The 16,131-nt window shown below is 43.8% G+C and overlaps 1 protein-coding gene across 1 annotated transcript in view; it reads left to right on the top strand.

Annotated features, from left to right (window-relative positions):
- The first annotated feature begins 4,533 nt into the window (after window positions 1-4,533).
- Window positions 4,534-16,131, top strand: part of HHLA1 (HHLA1 neighbor of OC90) — a 32,564-nt gene continuing 20,966 nt past the window's right edge. Inside the window, 7 exon segments of the mRNA XM_004373037.1 lie at window positions 4,534-4,612; window positions 6,728-6,787; window positions 11,176-11,235; window positions 12,376-12,456; window positions 15,413-15,459; window positions 15,461-15,497; window positions 15,601-15,684. Coding sequence (XP_004373094.1) covers window positions 4,534-4,612; window positions 6,728-6,787; window positions 11,176-11,235; window positions 12,376-12,456; window positions 15,413-15,459; window positions 15,461-15,497; window positions 15,601-15,684 — 448 coding nt within the window.

The raw sequence follows: 16,131 nt of genomic DNA, 5'->3' as shown, positions 1-16,131 counted from the left end.
CGAGTGAAGTATGGGGAGTGGGGAGGAATGGATGAATTGGGCATAGAACAACCAGAGAGATTTTTTAAAGCATGGATCATATCATGTCTCTCCTTTGCTTACAACACTCCCATCACTTTCCCTAGTACCTAGAATAAGTCCACGTTTCTTACCCTGGTCTTCCACGCCTGCATGCCATCACTGCTGTCCCATACTCAGGCCTTTCCTCCTGTTCTCTTCTGGCTGGAAAGCTATGAGCAAGGAAGAATGTAGCAGGAGATATGGCTAGAGACTTAGGAAGAAGCCTTATGGGCCCGGGTAAAGAATTGATATTTAGTCTAGATACCAAGGAAAGCTATGAGAGAATTTTATGCAAAGAAGTGATATGATCTGATTCATGCTTTAAAAAGATTTCTCTGACTACATATTGCATGATTTCATTTGTACGAAATGTCCAGGAAAAACAATTCTATAGAGACAGAAAGTAGATTAGTGGTTACCTGGGGCTTTAGGTGGGGCAGGAATTAGCTATAAATGAACATAAACATCTTATTAGGGTAATGGAAATGTTTTGAAACTAGGTTGTGGTGATGGTTGCACAACTCGGTAAATTTAATACAAATCATGTAATTTTACAGTTAAAATGGGTGAGTGTGATGGAATATAAATTATACCTCAATGAAGTTACATAAAAAGAAAATCTTTACTGGTTGTTACAAGGGAAATTGAATCAGGGGAACAAGACTGGTAGCAAGGTGACAGGTTAGGAAGCAATGCCAGTGGCCCAGAGAAGAACAATCCATCTTGAACTTGGGTGGTAGGCATAGAAGGAATCTGACTACGCAAGTTATTCTAGGCCAGGGGTTGGCAAGCTTTTTCTGTAACGTTCCAGAAAAAGCTGGGGAGGTGGGAGAAAATGGTAACGTCTGAATCATGAAGAGCCTAGAGTTTTGAAAAGACGTTTCTCTAGCTTCTGGACCACTGTATCTTAAAGTGCTTTGCAGACCACCTGCAGTGTTGTTAAAAGGCAAAATCCAGAGTGCCATCCCAGACCTACTGAATCAGAAACTCTGTGATGCACGGGGCCAGGAAACTGCATTTTTGGTAAAGGATAGATAGATGATAGAAAGACAGACAGATAAATAGATGGCCACCGCTGTGTCGACTCTGACTCATGACGACCTTATGAATAGCAGAACAAAACATTGCTCAGTCCTGTATCATCCTTACAATCCTCCGCATGTTGGAGTCATTCGTTGCAGCTACCCTGCCAGTCCATCTCACCCAGGGTCTCTCTAGCCCTCGCTGGCCCTCTACTTCACCAAACATCATATCCTCTGCCAGCGATTGATAAAGGAGCTCCAGCGATTGGTAAAGAACCAGAAAGTAAATATTTGAGGGCTAGTGGGCCGTATGGTCTCTGTCCCAACTCTGTCATCACAGCACAAAAATAGCCATAGACAAAACGTAATGAAGGTGCGTGGCAATGTTCCAATAAAACTTTGTTTGTGGATGCTGAAATTTGAATGTTATTTAACTTTCAGATGTCACAGAATACTATTTTCTTTTGATCTTTTTCCAACCTTTTAATAATGTAAAACCATACTTAGCACACAGGCTGCATGAAAACAGCTGTCAGGTGGGATTTGCCTACCCTGCTCTAGGTGCCTGCTGAAATGGACGAACAGTCCCTAGCCATTTCTCCAGAAGGAAGGAATAGTGAAGAAGAGGGCCAGCATGGGCGAGGGAGACCCTCGGCGAGACGGATTGACACAGGAGCTACAACGATGGACTTGCACATCCTGGCGATCGTGAGGATGGTACAGGACCAGGCTGTGCACGGCGTGATGTTTGGCTCACAGACCTCACAACAGGAAGGAGAGAATGAGCATCTGGTGTCTCCTGCTCTGTGTTTTCAAGGCCCATAATTACTGTCAGAAGAGGTTTCCACCCCACGCTGAATCACTGCATTGTCATTCTCCTCAAGGATTCTATTCAGTCCATAGCACAGGCATTTTTCTCAGATAGACTTGATCCTGCCCACCACCCTGAGTTCTGGGTAGGATTATTCTTCCTTTTTTTTCTTCTCCGGAGGATTTAAAGCAAAGTTAGCAAGCCTCTCCCCACTCCTCCCTGTATCTTTCACTAAGGACTCATATAAGCCCACATCTTTGACCTAGCTGTTAATCTTTCTTGCTAAGTTCTTTGAAGTCATTCATCCTGCTCAGGAGACAGGTAAGTCTTATACTGTAGATATTTTAAACTCCTTTTTAATTCCCCCTTTCTCCCCAAAGCATCAAGCCAACTAAGAAATGCATCTGCTGTAATTCCCAAGCTCCAGGATCCTGGAAGGGGAATGGTGGAAGAGCACGTCTATCATCTGCCATGTACGTTGCCCTTAAGCTAAGGCTCCACCCCTTGATCAAAGTCCAATTCTTTCCATTTTTTTCCCTTAAGAGATTGATTAGAATCGTAATGCATTCATCAGCTGGGAAGAGGGCTTGTCCTCACATTTGTCACAGAGGAAGTGTGAACTTTAATCCAAAGAAAGGGAATAAGGGTTGGATGTAAGAATGCACTCAAAAATGGCTGTCGGGGAAAACAGCTCAAAAGTTACGCTTTGCTGGTCAGTGGCTTTGGAAGCAAACAGACAAGGCTGCCAGTCCTGGCTCTTCAGACTGCGTTCCCTTGAGCCAGCTGCTTGTCTGAGCCCCAGTTTCCTCAAACGATAAAATGAGGATAGTAACAACTAATCGGTAGGGTTGCTTCAAGGACTGATGAATTTTGCTGTTGTTAGCTGCTGCTGAGTTGGCTCTGACTCATGGCGACGTCTTGTATAACAGAATGAAACATTGCCCAGCCCTTCATGATCGTTGGTATGTTTGAGGCCACTGTTGTGGCCATCATGTCAATCCATCTCCTTGAGGGGTTCTCTCATTTTCACTGACCCTCCACTTTACCAACCATGATGTCCTTTCCCACCAATCGCTAGGAAAGGACTCATGGATTGTTGTTGTTGTTAGGTGCTGTTGAATTGATTTTTGACTCATAGAGACCCCATGTGACAGAGTAGAACTGCCCCAGAGGGTTTTCCTGGCTGTAATCTTGTGGAAGCAGATTGCCAGGTCTTTCTCCCGAGGAGGCACTGGGTGAGTTTGAACCACCGACCTTTCTGTTAGCAGCCCAGCGTTTAACCCTTGTGTCACCATAGCTCCCTAGCACATCAGATGGTCAACAAATACTAGATTCTTTACTTCTTTTTCTTCACTAAGTGTTTTAAAGGCAGAACTTCACCTTTGAGTGTGTGTCACAGGGTCTGGTTGTAAAGAACACAGACTTTGGAGCCGCTGTCTGAGTTTGAAGTCTAGGGGTATTACTTAGCAGCTTAAGAACCTGGAGCAAATTGTATAGCATCTCCAAGCCTCTGGGTCCTCAACAGGAAGAGGAGGGTTGCAGAGTGAATGGACCATGATAATGTATTGAGAACGCCTAGCACTCACTGATGAGATTAACTTCTACATGAGTTTTCACCTCTCCACTAAGCACTGTAATTATTCTGTATCTGATTGGGCATCTTTCAGCTGCAAAGTACAGTGAGGAAGGCAGGTTTGCCTGTCAGGTTAAACTAAACTTGGTACATTTATGATCCTTGTTAATTGGAAGTTATGCAATGTTTAATTAGAGTGCCAGCGGCTTTGTCCTTACCATTCACTTTCCCAGCTCCAGGGTTGTCACCCATAAAACACAGACACAGTGTGAATCAATTTCGCAAGCCTCTTGGGCAGATTCTTGGCTCCTTGGTCACAACAGCCCTTCTTCTGGGAGTTTGACCAATGTGTCTAACTCTTTTGCCCGCCAAGATGTTTTGAAATAATCAATTCTGTTTCTTTTCAGCATCAGCCCATGAATGGCCATGTAAGTCATTCTAGCCAATCGGCTGTAAGTAAAAAGAAGTATGTCATCTCCTGAAGAGGCATTTAAGAATTGGTGATTAATCTTCCAGCTTTCCCCCTTCCACCCCCACCATGACTAAACTGACCACAGGTACTAGATGGTAGAACTGCAAGATGGTGGAGCCCCCATTAACCAGGGTCCCTGAGTGACTATGTGGAACAGAGTCCCCCGTTTGCAGTGAATATATACTATAAACAAAACCCTGCTGGCATAGTGGTTAAGAGCTTGTTTGCTAACCAATAGGCTGGTAGTTCAAATCCACCAGCCCCTCCTCGGAAACCCAGCAAGGCAGTTCTACTCTGTCCTATAGGGTTCCTCTGAGTCAGAATTGACTCAATGGCAACGGGTTTGGTTTGGTTTTGGTTATATACTATAAACAAGAAATCAACTATTATTGTATGAAGCCAATGAGATTATAAGGTTAATTTGTTACTTCACCATAACCTAACCTGTCCTAACTAACCCTTTTTCAGATTGTAAATCTAATGACTCCCCATGCACTGTTCTCAAGGAATTTCCCACACCAAAGTGGTTTGTTATCTAGCCAGTGACTTCAGAGTGCTTGTTGCTTTTTTCCAGGTGGGCCAGAGTATCCCAAACATGTTGAGCTACCTGCTACATGGTCCTCTGGTGAGGCTGTGTACGGGGCTCGCATGTCTCCTGTCCCTTTGGAACACAGGTGGGTCTGGTTGGAGTTTAAGAAGTGTCTGTGCTATATGCAAAGTGTGGGCTTTCATTGTGCTGTAGAGAATCTCAGCAGCCAACATTTCAGCCAAGAATCAAAAATGAGTTTGATCAAAATTGTGAAGGTGTCTTTTCCACACTTCTGGTTTGGTCCCTTGACTTTTTGGATTTGAGACCCATTGATGCAACAGAATTCCGTCCACCTCCACTGCCACCACCTTTGTCCAAGCCATCATCTCCTCTTTCTTGAACTATTAAAGAACTTCCTAAATCAGCTTGCTGCTTCTCCTCTTGTCTCCCCACAATCCATTCTCCACTTATCAACCTGAGTGATCTTCCCATATATCTCACCTTTCAAGCTCACCCCTCATTCCCCTCCTCTCCCCTAAAATCATTGAGTGACTTCCTACTTATCTTTGAATAGTATCCCAAGTCCTTCACATCCTCAACATGACCTTGCCTACCTCTCCATCACCAGTTCCTACAATATCTCACCCCCAAAACCACCACTGGTCTTCTTTTAGTTCTTTAAAGCAATTCACACACCCACTTCAGACCCTGGGCACATGCTATTTCCTATACATTAAATACTCCTCAGTTCATTACATCCTACTTGTCTTAGTTATATAGTGCTGCTATAACAGAAATACCACAAGTGGATGGCTTTAACAAACAGAAATTTATTCTCTCACAGGTTAGGAGGCTAGAAGTCTGAATTTAGGGTGCCAGCTCCAGGGGAAGGCTTTCTTTCTCTGTCAGCTCTGAGGGAAGGTTCTTCTCATCAATCTTTCCCTGGACTAGGAACTTCTCAACACAGGGACACCAGGGCCAAAGGATGCGCTTGCTCCCAGCTCTTTTTTCTTGGTGGCATGAGGTCCTTCTCTCTCCTTTTATCTCTTGTAAGATAAAAGGTGATGCAGGCCACACCCCAGGGAAACTCCTCTTACATGGGATCAGGGCTGTGACCTGAGTAAGGCTGTTGCATCCCATCCTAATCCTCTTTAACATAACCTAATCTTGCCTCATTAACCACCGGCAGAGATTAGGATTTACAACACATAGGAAAATTACATCAGATCACAAAATCGAGGACTACCAGCACAATACTGGGAATCATGGCCTAGCCAAGTTGACATGTATTTTGGGGGGACACAATTCAATCCATGACACTACTCAAATACTGTTCCTTCTTCAGATCTCAGCTCAGTAATCACTTCCTGGAGAAGGTTTCAAGATCCCTGAGACTAGATTAGATTCTTTCTTTCACATTCTCAAATTTCTCTTCAAAATATCCAACATTTGTTGTAATTATATGTTTGTCTTTTTATTTCCTTAATGTTTGCCTCCCCAACAGAATACCTAGCAAGTACTGGGTGCTCAAAACATTTTCATTCATTAATATTATTCTAGATAGCCAATATGTATCTGGTGACTAAATGACCAAATGAATCAACAAACAAACTGTTGTTAGTAGGTGCTATCAAGTGGTTCTGATTCATAGCGACCCTATGTACAACAGAGCTAACACTGCCCAGTCCTGTGCCATCCTCACAATCGTTGTTATGCCTGAGCCCATTGTTGCAGCCACTGTGGCAATCTAACTCCTTGAGGGTCTTCCTCTTTTTCGATGACCGTCTACTCTACCAAGCATGATGTCCTTCTCTAGGGACTGATCCTTCCTGACAACGAGTCCAAAGTATGTAGGATGTAGTCTTGCCATCCTTGCTTCTAAGGAGCATTCTGGTTATACTTCTTCCAAGACGGATTTGTTCCTTCTTTTGGCAGGTCATGGTATATTCAATATTCTTCGCCAAAACCACAATTCAAAGGTATCAATTCTTCTTCGGTCTTCCTTATTCATTGTCCAGCTTTCACATGTATATGAGGCAATTGAAAATACCATGGCTTGGATCAGGCAGGCACACCTTAGTCTTCAAGGTGACATCTTTGGTTTTCAACACTATTCAACAAATTTTTCAACATACAAACTAGATCTGGGATTTTAAACAAGTCTCTTCACCATTCCAGATCATAATTTTCACGTGTATAAAATGTCAATGTTTGGTTAAATTCTCTCTCATAAGTCTGATGAAATCTTTTTTTACTTTAGTGCCTGGCATTAAAGGAGGAACCAAGAAAGAAAAGGGAATAGCCTTCTTACCTATACCAGGTAAACAGACAGGTGCTCCTCTCCAGTTCACTCTGTTCTTAGACAAATTGCTTAGCTTCTGTAAGTCTTACTTCCTCTATCTGTAAAATGGAGATTGGACCCATTTTTTATATACTATAAATGGAGCCCTGGTGGCGCAGTGGTTAAGAGCTCATCTGCTAACCAAAAGGTCGGCAGTTCAAATCCACCAGCTCCTCCTTGGAAATCCTATGGGGCAGTTCTACTCTGTCCTGTAGAGTGGCTGTAAATTGGAATTGAATCAATGGCAACAGGTTTGATTTGGTTTTGGTTATATACTATAAACAAGAAATCAACGATTGTTGTATTAAGCCAATGAGATTATGAGGTTAATTTGAGGTTAATTATAAGGTTCTGTGAATGTCTGAAGTCCTAACAGTCGTTGTAATAAATAGTTCCTCTGAATTTCTCATTGCTTTATGGTTCATGGGACACTTGGATTCCCATGATTTTATTAAATCCACAAAGACTATGACTATGCTTTAGTGGTAAAAGATTTTATAAATGGGAGGTATTGTTATTTGCCATCATCACCTTCATAATAACTTCATCTTTTGTTGCTTTCTCTTTTTTGATGAAATTGGCTGTGTAGGAAGATGGTGAATGTGGGAGAACAGAAAGGGCCCAGAGGGGTCAGCGTCGGGTTTCTCTTCCTAACTTTTTAGTATGCAGGCAAGATATTTCTTTAAAATTTACTTTTATGGGTTTTTTTTCCCCCCCTTTTTTTTAAAAGCTTTTGGTAGATTATAATTTCTATACTTTTGTTTAGGGTTGAACATTTTTTTATTGTGGTAAATATGCATGTAACCAAACATTTACCATTTCAACATTCTTCGTATGTACAATTCAGTGACATTCGTTGTGCTCATCATGTTGTACGACCATCACCACTATCCATTTCCAAACTTTCCCTTCACCTTTAACAGAAGCTGTGTCTCCTAAGCAATGAGTCCCCTTCACCCCATCCCTCCCACCCGCCCCTAATAACCACTAATAACCTTAAGTTTGTATACACTTACCTATTCTAGATATCGCATATAAGTGGAACCTGACTTGTTTGCTTTGGAGAGTTTTGTATTCTTTATTCTTTAAAGTTTATTTACTTTTAAATAGGCAATACATTCACATGGTTGAAAATGCAGAAGCTATAAACAAGTATATACAGTTCAAATGCTCCCCTTAGCCAACCATTTCCCTTCCCAGAGGTCACCAATTATACCAATTTCTTGAATAAGCAGGGTCATTTTAAGTATCCGTTTCCTCCATTGGAGCCTCTAATTTTCTCCTCTTCAAATGGGAAGTACAGTACCTGCCCCACAGGGAATCAGTCATAAAGGGTACAAGCTGATGAACTCATAAGCATGAACAAGTATGAAAAAGTGTCAAGTATCCTGTATTCTATAGACACGCCTATTGTCATCTTCTGATCCAAAAATAGAACAAGGATTTCATATGATCCGTCCAGCAATGTATTTGGGAAATGCTTCTGTGTAGCATCTTATTGTGAAATCCATGTGCCAGGGGTGTGTAGTTAGCACCTTAAGTATTGTTATAAAAATGTATGCAAGGTTTGTAATTAGAAAAAGAACTGCGAGAAATAACCTTGCATTGGCGAAACGAAGGGTGTTTGAGGTAGGTGTTCCACTAGAAAGATTTCACAAGACCCAGCACAGCACTCTGACATAAAAGGGATAGGAATTCTGCAAGCCAGAGCCTAGAGCACACTTGCAGTCCTGGAAATCCAGGGCTGGGTGAGCCTGGGTCGCTCACCTTCATGGAGGACTCTTGCCTGACCAGGTAACAAGCAAGGTTGGCTCGCGTGGCCCACAGATATCCTTGCATCTGCTTCAGACTACACCATTCATGCCAAGTGCCACTCAGAATGCCTGAAGGGACAGAGCTGGACTGTCCCCAAGCTAGCAAACTGGCTGTTTGGCTGGGTTTGACATGCCTGCTCATAAAGGTTTGTCTCTGATTTATTTTGTTGGAAACACTGCCCGCCCCCATCCCAGGCACATTGTGGGGAAGAGGTTCTATAACCCCAACCTACCTCTAACCCCAAACTCTGAGATTTAACAAAAGAACCCGGTAATTATGAAAGGCCAAACTGGCTTACGCAGGCAACAGCTGATTTGACCTAAGTCTCAACAGAGTGCTTGGAAAGTCGGGGGAAATAACGTGGGAGAATTCTCTGATCAATGAGATTGCTGCCTCCCAGTTTCCTCTTCACCACTAACCCAGGTAGGATGTAGATACATCTCGTGTCTTTTCTGGACCTCACTTTCCTCCGTCAAAGTGGGTGCTGGGCAAGATTTTTAAGGCTATTGTAAATGCTGTGAAGCTGTGCTTCCAGGAGGCTATTTCTCTCATGAAAACTTTTATTTCGGTGTCTGGAAATAAAGAAGTAAAGAAGGAAAAAGATGAAGCTTTCCTCACTGCACCAGGTAACTAGGCCCGCCCTACAACCTGGCTTACTCTGTAATGCTAGGCACACTTTTCAGCCTCTCTGTGCCTTGGTTTTTCCATCTATAAAATGGACATAAAGCACCTTCTCCACGTGAATGCAGCATGAAAATAAAGCATCACAACAATGATACAACTTATTACAATTTAGTAATAAATGCCATGTGATTACATGGTGTCTACTCCAAAACAGGAGCCCCGGTGGCACAGTGGATAAGAAGTCAGCTGCTAACCAAGGTCAGCAATTTGAATCCACCAGCCGCTCCTTGGAAACCCAATGGGGCAGTTCTACTCTGTCCTGTAGGGTCGCTAGGAGTCGGAATGGACTCAACAGCAATGGGTTTGGTTTTGGTAGTCCAAAATAACTTATCCTGCTGGTCTCGGCTTAAGCACCATGTCCCGGTTGTTGTGGTTAGGTGCCATCGACGGGTTCCAACTCATAAGAACCCCATGTATAACAGAACAAAATGCTGCCTGGTCCTGTGCCATCCCCACAATAGTAGGTATATTTGAGCCCATTGTGGCAGCCATCGCACTGAGATCTTCCTCTTTTTCGCTGACCCTCTACTTTATCAAGAATGATGGCCTTCTCCAGAGACTGGTCCCTCCTGATAATGTGTTCAAAGTCAGAGAGACCAAGTAAGCTATGCCACCGATATTTCAAATACCAGCAGGGTCACCCATGGTGGACAGGTTTCAGTGGAGCTTCCAGACTAAGACAGGATAGGAAGAAGGACCTAGCCATCTACTTCTGGGAGAAAAAAAAACTCTATGTTGAAACTCTATGGATAGGAGCAGAACATGGTCTGATATTGTGCTGGAAGATGAGCCTCTTAGGTTGGAAGGTACTCAAAATATGACTGAGGGAGAGCTGCCTCCTCAAAGTAGAGTCAACCTTAATGACGTGGTTGGAGTAAAGCTTCTGGGACTTTCATTTGCTGATGTGACATGACTCAAAATGAAAAGAAACAGCTGCAAACACGTCCAGGTTAGGTCCCCTGATAAAGGGGCTCTCAGCACCCTGGGGTTCCCTGTACTGACACTCATCACAGGTAATTACACCTGGGCCCACCCCCATACACACACATACACACACACACACACACATACACACACATGGACAGTAGATTCCATGAAAAGAGACCTGATTCTCTTGTGCTTAACTCTCTATTCTCAACATCTGGCATATTGCTAGCCCTGAGTGAGCATGTGTTGAATGGACACAGAATAAATGGATGTGAAAAGACCCTTAAGCACCATCAACACCAGGATAGACATTTCACCTTCCTTTGACCTTTCTTCCTTGATAGCCAGAAATTTGCCAAGCAGGCAGGCAGCCTGATATTCTAGAAGGTCCCTGATCTGCAAGTGTATGAACAGGGGTCTGACCCCATCCTTAGTGCTGCTCAGCTGGGCACATTTAGGCAATTACTTCTCTGAGCCTTAGCTTTTGAATCCAATAAAGGAATGTGGCTAGGTCCCTGGGTGGTGCAAACAGTATGCATTCGGCTACTGAAGGTTGGTGGTTTGAATCCACCTAGCAGCACACGGAAGAAAGGCATGGCGATCTGCTTCTGTAAAGATTACAGAAAAAAAAAACCAAAAACCTGTCACATATGGGGTCGCCATGAGTCAGAATCAACTCAATGGCAATTTTTTTTTTCTCTTGGTTAAAGGAGTGGGGTAGATTAGACCCCCTGCTAAGGGGGTCACCTGGGTGCTTACTAAAATGCAGATTTCTAGGCCGTGCTCAGCTAGGAGAGATTAGACTCCCTGGAGGAGGCGCCCTGGGATCTGCGTTGTCCCCCAGGGCCGCTAGAGAGTTTTATTCTCGCTAAGGCTTCCCCAGCTCTGTGGGGCTGTCCTTGGAAGCTAGCATTCCTCTCATAAAACGTTTTCCTTCGCAGTGCCTGGCCCTAGAGGGGAGGAGAGGAAGGAAAAGGGGGTGGCATTTGTCGCTACCACAGGTGAGTGTCTAGGCTGCCGGCAAATCCTCCGGAGTCTCTGTGCCTCCCTTCCTGATCCCCACAGCAGGGAGAACGGCTCTCTTATCTTCAGGCTGCTTCTCACACTCATTGTCTGAACAGTAAGTAGAAGCTGAAAAAGACTTCATGTTTGTGAAAACAAAGAGGCCTATCAACCACGTTTCCTCTTTTCAACCGCTGTTTCCAAACCTTCAGAGAACAGCTCAGGAAAGGGGAGTTATGACCCAGCAGCGCCTCTGGAATCAGCTGCTCACCACACACACCTGGGGAGGTCTGGGCCACATCCCAGAGCAATTAGATCCAATCTCAGAGGGTGGAGCCCAGGCACTGGAATCTTGGAATTTAACAAAAAACTTTCTAGGTGACACTGATGTCCAGCTAGGGTTTAAGCCCCTCTGTTATACAGTGTAGGTGGTGCAAATGATTAACACACTTGTCGGCTAATGGAAAGGTTGGAGGTTGGATTCCACCCAGAGGCACCTCGGAAGAAAGGCCTGGTGATCTACTTCCAAAAAAAATCAGCCACTGAAAATGCCCCTGGAACACAGTTCTACTCTGTCACACATGGAGTCACCATAAGTTGGAGTAGATGTGACCACAACTGCTTTCATTACAACATGTCATTATTTCAAAAATACACAGCTATTGAGAATTCTCACAATTTCCTTGGGTTTCCCATCATATATGAGACATTTCTCATCAACCCCTGCTCTCTCCAGAGATAGAATATTCACCAAAATGAAAGTTCCTTGCGCTTCATTCGGACCTCTCCTGTCTATTGTGGCTTGTCACTCTGTACATCACTGGGTGTGACTTCTGTGAGGCAGGAACTGCATCTTGTCTTTGAACCCCTTGCTATGTGTCCAGTGGAAAGCACATCTGCCTGAGTTTTGGAAAGGAAGAACTTTACCTGTTGCTGGAAACCCTGCTGTCACAGTGGTTAAGAGCTATGACTGCTAACCAAAAGGTCGGCGGTTGGAATCCACCAGGCACTCCTTGGAAACTCTATGGGGCAGTTCTATTCCCTCCTATAGGGTCACTGTGAGTCTGAATCGACTCCACGGCAATGGGTGTGGTTGCCAGGAAAGCCTGCTAGTGACATTGTCTGCAAACCTCTTTCAGAGATACCTGCTAAGCTGGTGGATCTGTCTGCACTTAACCTGACGGAACTAGTGAACGGGATGCTGAGCAGAGCTTTAAGAGGTAATGACTCTTTCCCTTCGCACAATCTAGGCTGAACATGGGCAGGACACATGCCCTCTCTGTGCCTCAGTTTCTCTTTGGTCAGAGCAGGGCTTCAAACTGGTTCATTCCACCCCAGATACACTGAATCAGAACCTACATTTTAACAAGATACGTGGGTGATTCTTATGTATAATAAATTTTTAGAACCACTGCTCCACTAGTAGAGCCCTGGTGGCACAGTGGTTAAGAGCTTGGTTGCTAACCAAAAGGTCAGTGGTTTGAATCCATCAGCCGCTCCTTGGAACCCCATGGGGCAGTTCTACTCTGTCCTATAGGGTGGCTATGAGTTGGAATCAACTCAACGGCAAGGGGTTTGGTTTGGGTTTTGGGCTGTACTAGTGGTTCTCAGAATTGGTCCTAACTAGCAGCGTTAGCATCGGCTGGGGACTTGTTAGAAATGCAAATTCTCAGCAGGGGTTTGAACTGGAACGAACCAATTGAACCCAAGGTTCAGAGTGGAGACTATGTTATCCTACATAATTCATGATGAGATTGAAAACATCAAAATAAATAAGAGGTTTGGGAGCAACATACATTCCAGATATACTATTTATAATAATAACTATGGAGTCCCTGGGTGGTACAAACAGTTAACGCACTCGGCTGTGAACCAAAAGGTTGGAGGTTCAAGTCCACCTAGAGGCGTTTCAAAAAAAAAAAAAAAGGCCTGGCGATCTACTTCTGAAAAACAGCCTTTGACAGGAGGGGACAGGAAAGCTGGTAATAAGGAACCCAAGGTCGAGAAGGGAGAGTGTTGACATGTCGCGGGGTTGTTAACCACGGTCATAAAAAATATATGTACTAACTGTTTAATGAGAAACTATTGTTCTGTAAACCTTCATCTAAAGTAGAATAAAAAAAACAAAAACCAAAAAACCAGCCTTTGAGACCCTATCAAGCACAGTTCTACTCTGACACACATGGGGTTGCTGTGAGTAGAAGTTGACTCAACAGCAATTGGTGTTATAAAGATATATTCACTTCCTAATTCCCGAGATCCATGAATACTACCTTATATGGACAAAGAGTGAATATTGGCTTACAGGGTAAAAGATGTGATTAAGTTAAGGATCTCGTGATGAAGATATTATCTGATATTACCCTGGTGGGACCTAAATACCATCACAAGTGTGTAGGAGAGAGGCAAAGAGAGACTCACACAGAGAAGGTGGTGTGAAGAAGGAGCAGAGAGAGATACAGCCACAAGCCAAGGAATGCCAACTGCCCCCAGAAGCTGGAAGAGGCAAGGAACAGATTCTCCCTTAGAGCCTCCAGAGGGAGCCTGACCCTGCTAGATCTGGCTTCTAACCTCCAGAACTGTGAGAGAATAAGTTTCTGTTGTTTTAAGCCACCTAGTTTGTGACGAGAAGCCCTGGTGGGGTGATGGTTAAGCACTAGGCTGCTAATCAAAAGTTTGGTAGTTTGGACCCACCCAGCGGCTCCACAGGAGAAAGACCTGTTGATCTGCTTCCATAAACATTACAGCCTAGGGAACACGACAGAGAGTCCTTGATGGAGCAGGAGAAAAGCGGGGTGCAGAACTCAAATTCATGTAAAAAGACCAGACTTAACGGTCTGACTGAGACTGGAGGAACCCCAGAAGACATGGCCCCTGGACTCTCTGTTAACCCAGAACTAAAACCATTCTCGAAGCCAACTCTTCAGACAAAGATTAAACTGGACTATAAAACATAAACTAATACTCGTGAAGAGTGTGCTTCTTAGTTCAAGTAGATACACAAGACTAAATGGGCAGCTCCTGTCTGGAGGCGAGATGAGAAGGCAGAAAGGGATAGGAGTAGGTTGAATGGACACGGGAAATCAGGGGTGGAGAGGGGGAGTGTGCTGTCACATTATAGGAATAGCAACTAGGGTCACATGACAATATGTGTATAAATCTTTGTATGAGAAACTAACTCGAGCTGTAAACTTTCACCCAAAGCACAACTAAAAAAAAAAAAAAAAGATTATAGCCTTATAGCCTAGGAAACCCTATAGGGCAGTTCTACTCTGTCACATGGTGTCACATTGAATCAGAAACAACTTGTGATGGTTAAGGTTGTGTGTCAACTTGGCTGGGCCATGATTCTCACTGGTTTGCCAGTTGTATGATGTTGTGATGACTTCTATGTTGAGATTTGATATAATGTGATAACCCTCATGATGGGATCTGCTGTGAGTAGCCAATCACTTGAAAGGCAGTTTCCTTGGGCGTGTGGCCTGCTTCGAATATAAGTGGACGTTCTGGCAAGGCTTGTGGGCATTTACTCACTCTGGACCCTGCAACTGGCTCCTGTTCATCTGACCTCTGGTTCTTGGGACTTGAGCTAGCAGCATACCTGCAGTCTTGCCTGCTGATCTCGGGATTCCTTGATCTTGGCAGCCTGTGAGCCACAGCCCTGCTCTCAGACCTGCTGATCTTGGGTTCACCAGCCCCTGCAGCTACATAAATCAGGAGAAGCCTCTAGCCTGACCTACAGACTTGGGATGTTCCAGCCTCTACAACCATCTGAGCCATTTACTTGATATAAATCTATATACATATATATACATTTAGATGCTTTACTGGTTTTGTTTCTCTAGAGAACCCAGCCTAAGACACAGCTCAATGGCACACAACAACAACAGTTTGTAGTGATCTATTGCAGCAGGCTCAAGAAACTAATATACCTTGGAATCTTACTTAGAGAGCTGTCAGAATTCAGGGAGAGAACAGGAAATACAGCCAAGTGACACATTTGTGTTTGTTGGTTTTATTTTATTTATTATCATTTATTTTTATTATTTTATTCTTTATTTTATATTTGTTTTTGTTTATTGTATTATTCATGTTTATTTTTATTTACTTAGATTAGTGTTTATTATTATGATAGTATGAATTTGTTGGTTTGTTTATTTCGTTATCTTCTGGCAGATAACAAGAAGTTCTTCTCCTTGCTCAGTATTACTTCCTACAGCTCCCTTCACCTTCCACAAGTTCTCCGTGGCCATTTACAATAGTAAGTGCTGCCTGGCTCGTTCTGGAGGGGGCGGTGGTTGGTGACAGGCTGGCAGGGCTCGGCACTGGATCAGGACTGCTGTGTGGACTGTTTCTCTTCACAGTTTCTAACCTGAAGACTGTGGACCCCACCAAATTCCCCACCAGATACTGCCACTGTTGGAGCTACCGGACCAATGACTTATCAGGTGGGTGGAGCTCACCACAGGCTGGCAGCTTTCCTGCTTTTGCTTCTGCTCTTTTAGATAAAGTTTGCATTTTTTTCTCTCCTTAAAGTAAAATAAGAAAATATCTATTACATCAAATATATGCATATTCATTCTTCTGGAACATTCTGATCTTGGTTCTTAGAGAAAGAGCTATTTGGGCACAAAGAGGCACGTACAAAAATGTTCATGTGACGTTGTTTCAATAACAAAACACAAAGTTTGACCAGTCACCAAGTGCCTGGGGTTGAGTCCTCTTCAAATCGCTACCCTGAGAGACTGTACACTACCCTGAGAGGCTGTACACTTCCCTGAGAGAATGTACACTGCTCTAAGAGGCTGTACACTATCCTGAGAGACTGTACACTGCCCTGAGAGGCTGTACACTACCCTGAGATGCTGTACACTTCCCTGAGAGACTGTACACTG

Source organism: Trichechus manatus, unplaced genomic scaffold, assembly GCF_000243295.1.
Source record: "Trichechus manatus latirostris isolate Lorelei unplaced genomic scaffold, TriManLat1.0 scaffold00022, whole genome shotgun sequence".
Classification (NCBI taxonomy): Eukaryota; Metazoa; Chordata; class Mammalia; order Sirenia; family Trichechidae; genus Trichechus; species Trichechus manatus.
This window is presented reverse-complemented; position numbering and strand designations above follow the sequence as displayed.